The sequence below is a fragment of the Rousettus aegyptiacus genome, unplaced genomic scaffold (genome assembly GCF_014176215.1).
Source record: "Rousettus aegyptiacus isolate mRouAeg1 unplaced genomic scaffold, mRouAeg1.p scaffold_m13_p_4, whole genome shotgun sequence".
Lineage (NCBI taxonomy): Eukaryota > Metazoa > Chordata > Mammalia > Chiroptera > Pteropodidae > Rousettus > Rousettus aegyptiacus.
In genome coordinates, this window is record NW_023416307.1 from 133,730,534 (window position 1) to 133,744,584 (window position 14,051).

General features: G+C 34.6%; 1 protein-coding gene and 1 pseudogene across 6 annotated transcripts in view; both read right to left on the minus strand.

The window, feature by feature from the left end:
* The window catches only part of TBC1D5 (TBC1 domain family member 5), a 463,234-nt gene that overhangs the window by 80,803 nt on the left and 368,380 nt on the right, over positions 1–14,051 (minus strand). For all 6 annotated transcript variants that reach the window (XM_016129299.2, XM_016129292.2, XM_016129294.2 and 3 more), the window contains one exon: positions 3,670–3,755. In XM_016129299.2, the coding sequence (XP_015984785.2) occupies positions 3,670–3,755 (86 nt within the window). The remainder of the gene's footprint in view (positions 1–3,669; positions 3,756–14,051) is intronic.
* Positions 573–695, minus strand: LOC118601929 (annotated as a pseudogene).

The window sequence follows — 14,051 nt, forward strand, 5'->3', positions numbered from 1 at the left end:
TCAAAGAGAGGTTTTCTGAAGAGATGATATTTGAACAGAGACTGAATAGTAAGTGTGCCATGTGGATCCCAGGGGAGAATCCAGGCATAGAGAAAAGCTCCTGAAGTGGGAACACATTTGTGTGCTTGAGAAACAGTACACAGGCCAGTGTGGCTGGAGTCCAATGATAATAGGAAAGAGTGTGGTAGCAAATGGAGTTGGAGAGATAGTAGGAGGCCGGATCACAGGGCCTGCAGACCACTGACAGGCTTTGGATTTTATCCAAATGTTTGGGGAAGTCATCAAAGGGCTCGGGCAGCGGAGTGATATGATCTGACTTACATCAGCCTTGCTGCTGTGTAGAAAGGGTCTATAAGGAGGAGGAGAGGGGAGACTTGTTAGGAGACTACAGTAGTGAGATGAACAATGATGTAATAAGTATTAGCAGTATATACACAAAAGTGCTTTGTTTCAGGAACATTTTATTATTATTATTATTATTTTATTTTTTTTAGGCGAGGCAACCCTTAGTTGACCTCACAGATAGCAAGGACCTTGTCAGCTTACAATCTCTTATTTTTTAAACTTTTTTAACCCTACAGCAAGCACCTGGTCTTCCTAGGTGGTCTCCCATTCAAGTACTAACCAGGCCCGACCCTGCTTAGCTTCCGAGATCAGACGGGATTAGGCTTGTTCAGGGTGTCATGGCCATAGATTTCAGGATACATTTTAAAGAGGATTTGCTGATGGACTTGATATGTGATGTGAGAGAAAAAGAGCAGTGAAGGGCAATTTGAAGACTTGATCAACTGGGTCATGCTATTTATTGTGATAAACAGCAGGTTTGTGGGGGCAGAATCAAGAGCTTAGTTTGAAAAGTATTAAATTTGAGATGCCTATAGGACATCCAAGAGGAAATACTGAGCAAATTGTGGGATATATGAGACTAGAGGCTCAAGGGAAGAGGTCGAACGCGGATGTAAATTAAGAACCTTTCAGTCATAAACGGTATTTAAAGCCACGAATGGGGTGAGAGCCTCTAGAGAATGAGTCCAGAGATAAAAAAAAAGAAGACTGGAGGGTATTCCAAGATTTACAGGTAGAACGGGAGGATCCGACGAAGCATGGCATGACGCAGAAGGGCCACTGAGACGGCATCTTGTGTTTCTTACTAATGGTATCATAGTTTGCCAGTCATTTCCTCTACAATTTTCCCAATTTTCTGTTTGCTTTTGATTCAGTTTATTTCATTTTGACATATCTGCTTAACGACAGTCGTGTAGTAAAATGCACTGCCATTCCTTTTGTGGTTTCTTCCACTCCTTTTAAGGTTAAGTCTTCTAGTAACTGGAGATCACATAGACACTTGTGTTTTATCTCTATGTTTGCTTGCTGGAATGCACTTTGATTCATTTGGAATTTATTTTGGTGTGTAAAGTTATAAGTTGATACTTCTAAAAGATTTATAAAGTTCCTCAGCACCATTTAACTCTTTCCTTGCTCACTGCTCTGTGATGTCTTCTTCACATAGTATGTTTCGTTTAATTCAATTTCAATTTTAAGCTTTGAAACTACAGCAGAGATGATGAAGAAACTTCCTTCCAATCATCAAAATAATACTTTGTATAAGAATCGATGTGCTTACAAGGAAATACATAAAACAGAACCAACACTTTTTCAAAGAAAAAAAAAATGCAGGGACAGAAAACTAAAAGAAAGATAAAACATGAGGGGGAAAAATAAAGGGTATAGTCCATTTCCTCTTTTGACAAAAAAAGTACACATTGAAAAATGTAAAAAAATGATAAATATATACATACAACAAATATTTGTTAAGTACCTTCCCAATGCTAGGCATTATCCCAGGTGTCATTAAGTGGTAAGACAAAGTGCCTGCCCTCAGGGGCTTAGATTTTAGTGGGGAAGTTGGAGAGACAGATGATACATACATAAATGAAGTCTATAACTTCAGTTAGTAACGAATGCTATGAAGAAACTGAGATTGAGCAGTGGAGTAGAAAGTGACTAGGGGAAGAGACGATCACAGGGAGGTTAAGGTTGAGACTCCAGTCATGAAGACACAAGGGAAGATGAGGGTGGGGGGAGGGATGCAGGGAGAGGAAGGAGTTAAGTGCTAAGGTCCCAAGCAAAGCTCAAGCTCAGGAGTGAAGGGGAGGAGAGAGTAGACAGGAGACAAGGTCGGAGAGAGGGAAGCAGCACAGGAAGAGACTGGAATACCAACAGTAACAGGAAGCCTTTGGAGTTTAGGTAGGGTAGGATGCAATCTGCTGTAAACTGAGTCCTTAGTCTGTTACGTGACAACTAATCTGGTGGGGAGGGGGAAATAGAGAAGATGGGGAAGAGAAGAAGGGACCTCAGTTAGAAGGATTTTGTATAAAAAAAAGCACCTAAAATATCTTGTTCTTTTAAATATACCAAAACTAAATATTTGACATAACAGGGAGGCCATACAAGTGACTAGACTGTAAGATTCCCGAGGGTGGGGATTTTTGTCTGGTTTGTTTGCTGTGTATCTCCAATGGCTAGAATAATGAGAGTCTGGTTGGTACTCATTAAAATTTTGTCAAATAAAATAAGCAGTGACAAAAAGGAGTACCCTTTTATTTGTGAAACAAGAATCAGATGAAATGAAGATTCGGAAAAGGGCTTCAGAGAAGCTTCCTGAGCTATAAAACCAGTCTTATAATTACATAGTAAATCAAAATATGAGATTTCAATCAAGGATGGCTAATTTAAAAATAACATTACACTAAGAAGAGTTCAAAATACAAGTTTAAATTTAGCCACTTTCTTGTAAACTTCTTCTCACTCCTTAGACTATGAGTTTCTATGTGGCAGAAATTATGTCTTCTTTTTAAGTCTCTAGTAAGAGCAGAACACATTGTGTACATGTGCTCCATAAATGTTTATTTAGGTTGTTGGAACCCTACTGAATAAAAGCTGGTATGCAGACAAAATGCTTAAAGAAGAAAAATTCGGACAACTTGACAGCATTTATCATTACTAACATTTTAATCTCCCAGAGTAAACTTAGAATTTACATTCTAATTTGAGATGGTTCTGGTTTGACAAGTTAACTCTTGAGACATCTGAATACAGTATTATGAAAAAACAAAACTGTTCATCAACCCTTTATACCAATGTTAATTTCTTTTAAAAGTAGGATTTTAATGTTTTTTTATTCCTACAGTGACCCTTAAAATTTCTACGTATGTAATCACAAATGCACACACAAGATGCATTTATAAGCTTATTGTGTAGTTCTAAAGACAGTTGGGAAACTCAATTTTAATTTTGTTACTGAAATAATTTAAAAATATATTATAGAGCTGCCTCTTTTCAATCAACAGCAAGGATCTAGAAAGAGATTATACAAGTAGGCACAATTTATTCAGGTTTATTATTGTTAGAAAAATGAAGTTGCCTAACTTCAAATTGTAACAAGTACTCATTTATTTTAAATTTTCATCTCACCACTGATATCAATGTATATCATTTTCTTATGCCTTTAAAAAATTTTGGATAACTTATTTAACAAGGATTCATTATATGCAGTAACCACTAATATACTAAAATCTGTAAAATTATTTTCAGCAAATGTGTAGTATTTCTTGATGATTTATGAGAATATCTTGTGACATAACTTTTCATCAGAGAAAGAGGACTTACCGGCTTTTATTCATGAGGTCTGCTCCTCGTGCTTTGTAATAATCTAAATTTGGGTGAAACTGATAAGTCACTGGTCTCGGATTTCGCTATAGAAAAAAAGAATAAATTAAAATGTATAAAGGTATTTAAATTATACATTAACATATGAAAAGGCAAATTATTGTTTTTATATTCCTTCCAAAAAATACATATAATAATGAAGTTTAATAATTAGCATGCTTTTATTATTGAAGTTTTGCCTTTATCTTAGTTCTGATTAAGGATTGGAATCGTTTTAATATATTTTTCTTTTACTACTCTCATAGTTCATATATAGTTATTCCTGTCATTAGATTTATTTTTGATGATTTTAATCACTTTCAATAGACTTTCCAAAATATAATCAGATAAAACTAAAACAAAAGTGAAAACCTAAATGAGTTGAAACATGAGCACAATCCACGCTTATGGGCTGAGAAATACAAAGTGTCAAGAAAGCCGCACTTTGGAGGAAGAGCACCAATCTGTTTTCGATATTCAGAATGCTAAATATGCCCACTAGATGGCACAACAAGTCTTTCTTCTCTTAAAATAAATAAACTATTCCAAGAATTCAGTAATTCTTTTAAAGTTAGGAATTTCTACATTATTATTCTTATAAACAACTTTAATAAGTGCCCTGGTAGTGGAGAAATATTAGTTTGGTACCATCACAATACAAAAGCAAATTGACCAACGCATATTTTCATCAAAGGTGCGAACACTGTCCTTTCTGGTATTTAGTATTATTTATAAACATTGCAGAAATGTCCTTGAATTATAGGCCAGGTATATCTATTTAAATATGTTGCTATTAATTTAATGTGTCTATTATTTAAATGTATCAAGTTCCTCATAGGCAAATAAAAATGAAACGAATACATTTCTAGTTTATAAAAATGTGATGTTAAAAAGCAAAACATAAATGAATACCATCATTTCTAAGATGTTAAATTATATATATTTTTCATTTAAAAGTTAAAAAAACTTATAAATAACTATGTTCCAGGATTCATCTGAGCATGTAATTCAGGTTAATGATTAGGATTTTGAACCACGGCATGTCCCGTCCTTTGAGAGATCTATCTAGACATAGAAAGGCTGCATTTTATCTTACTACAAAATTACCAATATGTTTTTATATCAATCCTTGGAGACATAATTCCAAGGCACTGATATGCTTGTATGTAGGCGGGAGTATATGATTGCTAAGGTTAAATAGTTTGAAATTCATCAAGCTAACAAGCTGCATCTTAATGGCCATGATGGACCTTTTCTTTTTCTGCTGAAAAGATAATATTTACACAGCTCAACCCTTTCATATCTCTTCCAAGTCAGCTCTAATCATCTAACAAAAATGACAATCCCTTGATTTAGCTCCAGCTACTATTCCACTGGTTTGATATTCAACACTGTTCTACAATAATCAAATCTGAATTGCCTTGATGAAGATAACTGATGCTTCCATGACTACCATACTATTAAGTCTAACAGTGCAACTTTTCTCTCTCTAGGAATTACACAGGTTTCTTCGTAGTAGCTGATAACAACCTGGACCCAAGTATAATGGAAAAATAAAATAGAGGTTAAAGCCACTTGCAGATTGTCAGTGCACTCATGATTTATTTTAAAAATTAACTTTCGCAGGACCATCACTCATTACTAATTTTGCTTTTTACTCTCAGTACCTGGAAATACATTTTGTTTTTGCTAATATAAAAGACTTTTCTTCTCTGACTTTCAACAAACTAATAAAGGATTATGTTACTTTTTGCTAGAAAACAATGAAAGAGGACTGCATGGAACAATTTCTTGAAACATCTTTATAAAGAAATGACGAGCAATTCAAGACACAAAGTGCTGATCTATAGAAGCACTTAAAGCCATTATTAGGAATAATGATCTAACTTGAACATCTGAATGAGGCTCAAATATTGCTTTCGCTGAGGCCTATTTAAATTCCTGGGAGACTTACTACTACCAAAGGAAGAGGCAGTTTAAAGTACCACTGTACCGGGACATAAAAAAAAAAAAAAAAAATCAAAAGATAATGTTGAAAAACAGCATCTGAAATCTAAGAAAATAAAATCAGAGGTTACAGATGAAAGTTATTCAATAGGGGTTTCTGTCTGAGATGATGTTGTTACTAAAACATAAGTATGTAGACATATAGATGGTCCGAGTGAGCACTGCCCAACAGAAATACAATGTGGGTCATGAAGGTAAGCTTTTTATGTCATTTAAATTTTTCTAGCAACCACATTAAAAAAGAAAAAAGAAAGGAGAGTATTTAAACGTAGTATTTTATTTAATTCAGTATATCCGAAATAGCCATTTTAACGTGTAATCAATATTAAAAAATTATTGAGCTATTTCTCATTCTTTCTTTTGTACAGTCTTTGAAATCCAGTGTGAATTTTATACTCACGGCAGATAGCAATTTGCACTAGTCACATTTCAAGTGCTCAATCACTACATGTAGCTTGTGGTTACTGTAACGGTCAGCACAGAACTAAGTATCTGATATATATGTATATATATACACATATACACACACATACCAATGTATGACTATAAAAATCAACATGTAGAGACACAAACAATAAAAAGGGCACATCGACCTAACCTCTATGTTATAGTTAATGTTCTTCACTCCTAGGTCTACATTTTGAGAGTAAGCTGCTCCTTGATGTAGTTACAGGTTTAGCACTCTGTCCCTCACTAAGTACGACTTTTGATGGTGGACAGCTCCCCTCTGCTCTACTCGGTAATGGAAGTCTGTAGATCCCCTCTTCCCCTTACCACCCTTTTCCTCATGATACTAATTTCAGTATTTTAAGTTCAAATTCAGTGTATTGTAGTAGTATACACATATTTAAATACTAACTTACATGAAGTACAACTCACTACAACATGCTACAAGAAGTAAAATTAACTACAAGATGGTATGTGACCATTTTCCTTGTTCAGAACCTGCTAAAATCAAATTTATCCAACAAAGGTCATTTCAAACAGTACTCTATCTAGATTGATCCCCCTACTTCTATCCCCCACTTGTAGATGATTATCTCCTTTTGAATCATTATACGGAGACTCCAGAAGGAAGAAGTCGGAAGTACTCATCCTCTTTTGAACAGCACGGCGCCTTTCAAAGGGCTATTTATAAACACAGGCACAACTGAAAAGAGCAAAAGAAAAGCAATCTCTGTTCTAATTTATGAGTGTACCAGTAGGAGTTAAAAAAGAGTTAAAGTTATACATTAAAACAAAGAGACTGGGATAAACCTTACGTCCTCATCTGCTTTAGGGGCCCAATGCGGCTGGCGGGGGAGGCAGGGGATCAGGAGTCAGTAAGGCCCCTGCTCAGATCCCTGCTCTACCCACTACTAGCTGAGCCACCGTGAGGAGTCAGCTACACCCCTAGCTCTAGTGTCCTCATATGCAAAACTGTGGATTTAGGGATTAAATGAGACAATGAACAGTTAAGAGCACAGCACAGTGCCAGGCACTTGATAAAAATGCAATGAAAGGGAAGCTGTGGTTACCTTCTGATATCACTGAGCACTGATAAACAGACCCTTAATTTGAGAGCAGCCTATGATAGTGTAATAAATTAAAATCCATGATAACAAACAGGAAGACAAAGTGATGTTCCAGACTTCTGATAATCATACTTAAATTTAGGGTAGGTTCTTCTAAGTAACACATTTTTGAAAGGCAAAAACACATATTTAGGAAAATATATCATGCACATTGAATCTCATATGTGGGAAGAAGGGCTATCTTATTTTTCAGAATAGAAGTATATACATTTATAAATTTTTAAAGATTCTAAAACTATACTATGCCATTAATGCACATTTGTTTGCTAGCTTATGATGTTACAATAATTAAAGTGATTTTCTGCAATATGTCCAAATTATTATCACTTTTATAGTTTATTGGTCACACGTTTTACATTAAATTAAACTGATATAGTTCCTGTAGCACTTGTTTAATAGAAAAGATGGATTTATATTTACAATATTATGTATGTCTGTCATGAAGAAAATATTTGACAAACGAAGACTTACTTCATTCTCTTTACCTTAATATTTTGCTACCAACCCTTATTTTTTAGTATGCCAGATTAGAAAAGGGGAAAAAATAAAGCTCAGAAAGAGAAACAGCACTGCAAAAACATGTGGAACGCTTCTCTTTGATGAAAAATGAGACTCTTATTTTAGTGAATATGTTATTGCCTCAATGCTGGGGGAAAAGCAACCGTCATTAGAAAAACGAATTGCTCAGCTGTTTATAAGCAAAAAGCTCTGGGGAGAATTTCTCAGGACCCCAAAGGCAAAGCATTATAGGGTTATGCAAACATATGTTGCAGGTGTTTTAGGGGAGACAGGTGGGCAAACCTCCGCCATGGAAGAGGAGTTAGTTTAATACGCTGTAACGGAAACGAGAGAACCTAAACGCGTCCAAGTGCAGAGATGCCGTGGCACCAGCGTACTGGAGCTGGAGAGCAAAACTCTCCCTCAAATAATTACCTTGTTAGTGCCAAGCAAACGGAATTTCTCCCTTCTTATAGTTTTACAGAAAACAAACACTGCCAATTACTTTTTTAAAAAAAAGAAAGAAAGAAAAGTAAAGGTATTTTAAACCTGGAACAAAGAACAGCCTGAAATAGCGATAATTATCCCAAAAAAGATAAGGATGAAGTATTGTTGCCTTTATTTAAACAAATATTCCTAAGGAGACAGTTTGTTGTAATATCCCCTCTTTGGTTCACTAGGCAACATTAGATTTATCATAATTCTCCTAAAGCCTAAGATATTTCTATATTAAAATGCTAATTTTGTCTTTTCTTTTGCCTGTAATTAAAGCTGGGGAAATTTGTGATCTGATATTCACTGATTGCTAGAGGGTCCACAAAGGTCTCACCATTTCTGTTTCTTATTGCCACATACTGCCCTCTTCATTAAAATTGGATACAGTAACACAGTGGATCTAAAAGGCAGACCTTATAATCCTAAATACTAACAAAACTCCATTTAAAAAAAATATAAAATAAGTGGTATTATTTGGATATTGTTGTCATACATAGGCTTGCATTTTATTTCCTTCTTCAGTTACCCAAGAGCTGATTTTCTTTTTATATTACTTGTTAATGAGAGAAGTCGTTTTACTGTATGTACTTATGTATAATAGTCATTGAGCCATACCTTCCTTATCTAAATGACTTTTCCTTTTTTAAAAACAATTGATACCATTAATTCAATGTCAAATACTTAGTAAAGCTCATAAAACATCAGATCTGGAAAATTAAAACCTATTTTGATTTTTTACATGTCACCAAATCCAAAATACAGATAAGCATTCATCAAGTTAATACAGATCTTCATCAAAAAAGAAAACAAATCTTTATAATGAAGGTTGTGAATGAGACTATTACTTCAATACAAGGTTTAAAATGACCTATGGTTTATATAATAATAAGAATTATTATTATTATTTCTATTTTGACAGGAATTATACATTACAAATACTAGGTATTAAGAATCTCAGAGAGATGACAGAAAAATTCAGATAATTCTCATTTTTGCATATACAAATTAAAACTCAAAAAAAAATTTTTAAAGGCCTAATAAAAGTAAAAAAAAAAAAAAAACGGAAGCAAAAAATTGTTAATTGGGTAAAGACACAGACAAAACCTCTGAACCCATGCCAGCCTCATTTTACATACTGAATAAGCCCAATTCCCTAAAGTGACATCCCCATCTATACCCTGGCAAGCCGAGATCTCAGATGGCAGAGAAGCATTTTAAACCACCTGTGCGTTATGCTCGACTGTAGCTTCACACAATAAATAGACACCAAAAGAGAAATAATTTTTTTCCTATTTCTAATGTATTTATATTTTTTTAATTTAGCAGGCAGGAAGATGCCAGCTTAACACATCCCTATATATATGGAAATAAATAAGGAAAGTAACTTAAGTCTACACATTTTCTTTGTTACTAATACTGGTCCTCAAAATACTCCTTTTAGATAGTTGGTTAGCTCTTTTCAGCAGTATTGAACTCCTCACCTTTCCCTTCCTTGAATGGAAGCAGAACGGAGTGGGGGAGGGTGGGGTGGGAGGAAGCAAGAAGCCTTATTTCAATGGTTTAAAGAAATTTGGAAACCCACTTGTCTCTTCCTAACCGTGGTTACCAACCTTCAATGATACAGAGGGAAAAAAAGGAGAGGCGATCTCAAAAAATGTTCCTAAATATTCCAATTTGGGAACAGCCTTAAGAAACTAAATCTTTGATATAAAAGTTATCATTGTAAATTTTTAACTTTAGAAATTTAAAAATAAATTTAAATAAATTATTATGAGAACAGAAGCAATTTAAAAATGGTTTTAGGATATTTGAATCGCCAAGAATAAAGTCTATGTATGTGACCTCATGGGACCAAGAACCCTGGTTTGAGAAATTTTGCCCCTGTCTTCCTGTTCCTACCTTCTTTGCTTTCATTACCTGCTTTTGTAATTGCTAAGGCAACAAAAGCTAAGCTCCTGCACACTGAGGTCTGGTAAAAGGAAGCCGTGCACAGCCACACATCGAATGCGATTTGGGGAGCAATTTCAATGATAAAACATTTTGAAATTAAAAATTCATTTATTAGGTAAATCCACTCTTATTAAGGTCATACACTTACACTGTGTTTTTCGTGATGTTTTCTGCTGTAACAATGAAGTATCAGCACTGAACTTTGAAATGTGTTAAGTGTAGACAGAAATCAGAAAGCAAACAAATGACACAGAAATCAGAGTTATATTTTCCTAAGTGAGGAATATCTCTACTTAGGAAAGTATGTCAGGTTAGACCACTGAAACCACTGGGAAGAGTCCCTATAGATGTATTCTTGCCTTTCTTTGATTTTTTTTTTATTCTAGATTTCATGTGTCATGATAAAAAATAACACCGATGTCAACTGTTAATTTCTCTAAAGAATAGACAGTGTCGCAAAACATTTTCTTTTTAATCAATAACTTCTGATATAGCTCAGCCTTAAAACTAAAGTCCCCAGAAATACCTAGTGGTAATAACTGGCATATCAATTGCACACTGCCCATATGATACCTACTCTAGGGTTCTTAATTTCTTTGTGCCATGGACCACTCTATTTCCTGTGAAGACTTTGGCCTCCTTTTCAGAATGTTTTTAAATGCATAAAATAAAATACATAGGGTTATAAAGTAAACCAATTATACTGAAATACAGCAATCAAAATATTGAACAAATTTATAACAGTGACATGTGCTTTTATATTAATGTATTAAATAAGATATAGTGGCTGGTCTAATCATTACTATAATTTAGAAGTAGTGATGAATGTAAAAATGATATTTCAAGGTATCTTCATCAACTCTAATGTGATAGAAAATGTCTGTGATTGCTATTAGTGAAAATGTTTCAGATGCTGTTAATAATATTGCAGTTTGTTGCCTTCATCCATATTTGATATAAATACTAAATTTTAGTAAGGGCTTAGTAAAAATAAAGATGCAAAAATTTCCCCCCTGAGTTCCTGGATGCTCCTTCCATGTCCCTCCCCTCTAATTCCATCCATAGACCTTTTGTGGGGCTGTGGCCTTTTCTCAAGAAACCTGAAAGGTGGTTTTGGGTTCAGCTTTCCTCTTGGTAAGGCAGAATCTTATGGGTACCATTATACTAGTTTATTAACCCTTTTGTTATATAAATGTGTCAGGGTGATAGTCAAAATATAAAATAACTGCTATAGCATAGAGAGCTACCAATCAGCGCTGATAGGGAGATAGGAGGAAATGCCTGGGAGAGACCCTGCTGTGGCAAGTTTTAACCCCTTAGATGCTGGGTTCTTTACATACTGATAATAGAAGTACGTCAATATTTTAACAACTGGTATAGTTGTAATGCCACTTGAATGTCAGCCCTGGATAGAAATAATGTTTGGGGTGGGTATGTTTAGATATAAAGGTTTTTGCACTGGAAAGCATCCAGTACCTTATCTGAATGAATAAGATGTGTGGCTAGGTGGGCGATGAGGATGAGTAGTATAATGAAGGAATGCTCCATTACAGTAAAGCAAGCTGTCTAATTCTGGAGAGCCCTTTTTTTTTTTTTTTTTTCTGTGGGAACTGCCTGAGAGCATTTCCAGTGCTGTGGGGAAGCTGAGGGCAGCCAGATTTGTACAGGGATGCTCCCAAAAGTGGGGCTGTCCACTAACCACTTTCTTTTTAGAAGTAGTTTAAAGTTTCTTAGTCTTCAGCCAGAAATCTTTCAAAAAAATAAGTCTCTTCCAAGAAGTCATTTTTTTGAAGAGTCAAATCCGTTAACCTGGGGTTCGAGATCCCCCAGTTGAAACTCTGAAGCAGTGAGAATAACTAAGGTTATGCATACTTGGTAGTGATTCAGAAAGAGGGATAGGAAGGTGTAAGTAATCATCCCATCTAGGTTACAGAGGAATCTCTGGAGGCCATTCCTTTTCCAGTGGTCATTCTGTGAGGAAGTACACAGACAGCACTTATTTCCCAGTGGACACTGCATTACAGAACACCTTTGCGAGAGATGACTTATTAAATGAAAGGGGGGAAAAATTATGTCGAGAATAGCATACAAATTATAATTCTTATGTAAATATTTTTTAAAAGAAATAGTTTGCAGAAATTGTCAATATGATCTCAAAATTCATATGGGAATGGAAGTGACTCAGAATAGCTAAAATTATTTTGAAAAAGATAAACAGAGTTCTTGGATTTATAATTCTGATTTCAAAACTTAGTACAAAGCTACAGTAATCATGACAGTGTGGTACTAGCATTAGGGACAAACATATAGATCAATAGAATAGAAGAAAAAGTCCAGAAATAAACTCTCACATTTATAGTTAACTTTTGACAAAAGTTCCATGGGGGAAAGAATAGTCTTTTCAACAGACACGTGCAAAAGAATGAATTTGAACCCCTACCTCACACCACACAAAAAATTAATTCAAAGTGTATCAGACCTAAATGTAACAGCTAAAACTACTGAACTCTTACAAGAAAACAGAGGAGTAAATCTTTGTAATCTTGAGCTAGCAAAGATTTCTTAGATATACCACAAAAGTACAAGTGATACAAGAGAAGACTGAAAATTTCATCAAAATTTAAAACATTTAGTGCTTCAAAGGACACTGTTAAGAAAGTGAAAAGATGATCCACACATGAAAGAAAATATTTGCAAATTATGTCATAGAAGAGCCTTGTATGTAGAATACAACTCAACAATAAAATGACAAATAACCAAATTAAAAATGGGTAAAGGATCTAAAGAGACATTTCTTTAAAGAACATGTACAAATGGCCCACAAGCACATGTGCTTATTATTAGCCATCAGGGAAATGGAAACCAAAACTACAATGAGATACCATTTCCTATCCATCGGAATGGCTATAATAAGAATGACAGACATGACAAGTTTTGGCAAAAATGTGGAGAAATTTGAGCCTTTGTATACTGCTGGTAGGAATGTAAAATGTAAAATGGTACAACCACTTTGCAGACAGTTTGGCAGTTCCTCAAAATGTTGAATGTAGAGTTACCACGTGACCAAGTAATTCCATTGCTAGGTATATATCCAGGAGAAATAAAAACATATGTCCACACAAAAACTTGCACAAGAAATATTCACAGCAACATAATTCGTCATAACTACAGAACGGAAACAACCCAAATGTCTATAAACTGACAAATGGGCAAACAAAATGTAGTATATCCACAATGGAATATTATTTGGCAATAAAAATGAAGTGCTGATGTATGAATGGACCTCAAAAACATCATGCTAAAGAAGTCAAACACCAAAAAAAAAAAACCAAGAAAACAGAATATTGTTATAATCTCATTTATACTATATCCAAAAAAGGTAAATCAATCAATCTATCATCCTATCTATCTATCTATCTATCTATCTATCTATCTATCTATCATCTATCTAAATTAGATTAGCAGTTGGGATAGGGGAAGTTTTAGGCAAGGGGGAGAAACGTGGAGAATGATTGTTAATGGGTACAAGGATGCTATATGGGATGGTTAAACATGTTCTAAGATTAGATTACGTTGATGGTTGTACATCACTGTAGTAAAAACCATTGAATCGTATGTTTTAAATGAGTGAATTTTTATTAAATGTAAATTATATCTTAAACTGTTAAAAGCCAAAAACGTGATATGTGCTGGTAAATGCATGCATGAGTGTGTGTGTGTTATTTATTATTTTTTATTACCCTTGGAGGAGAAAGGGGATGATGCAGGCAAAGGGTGACGGGATAGAGACTCTGGTTTTTTACTTTATATTTTTATATT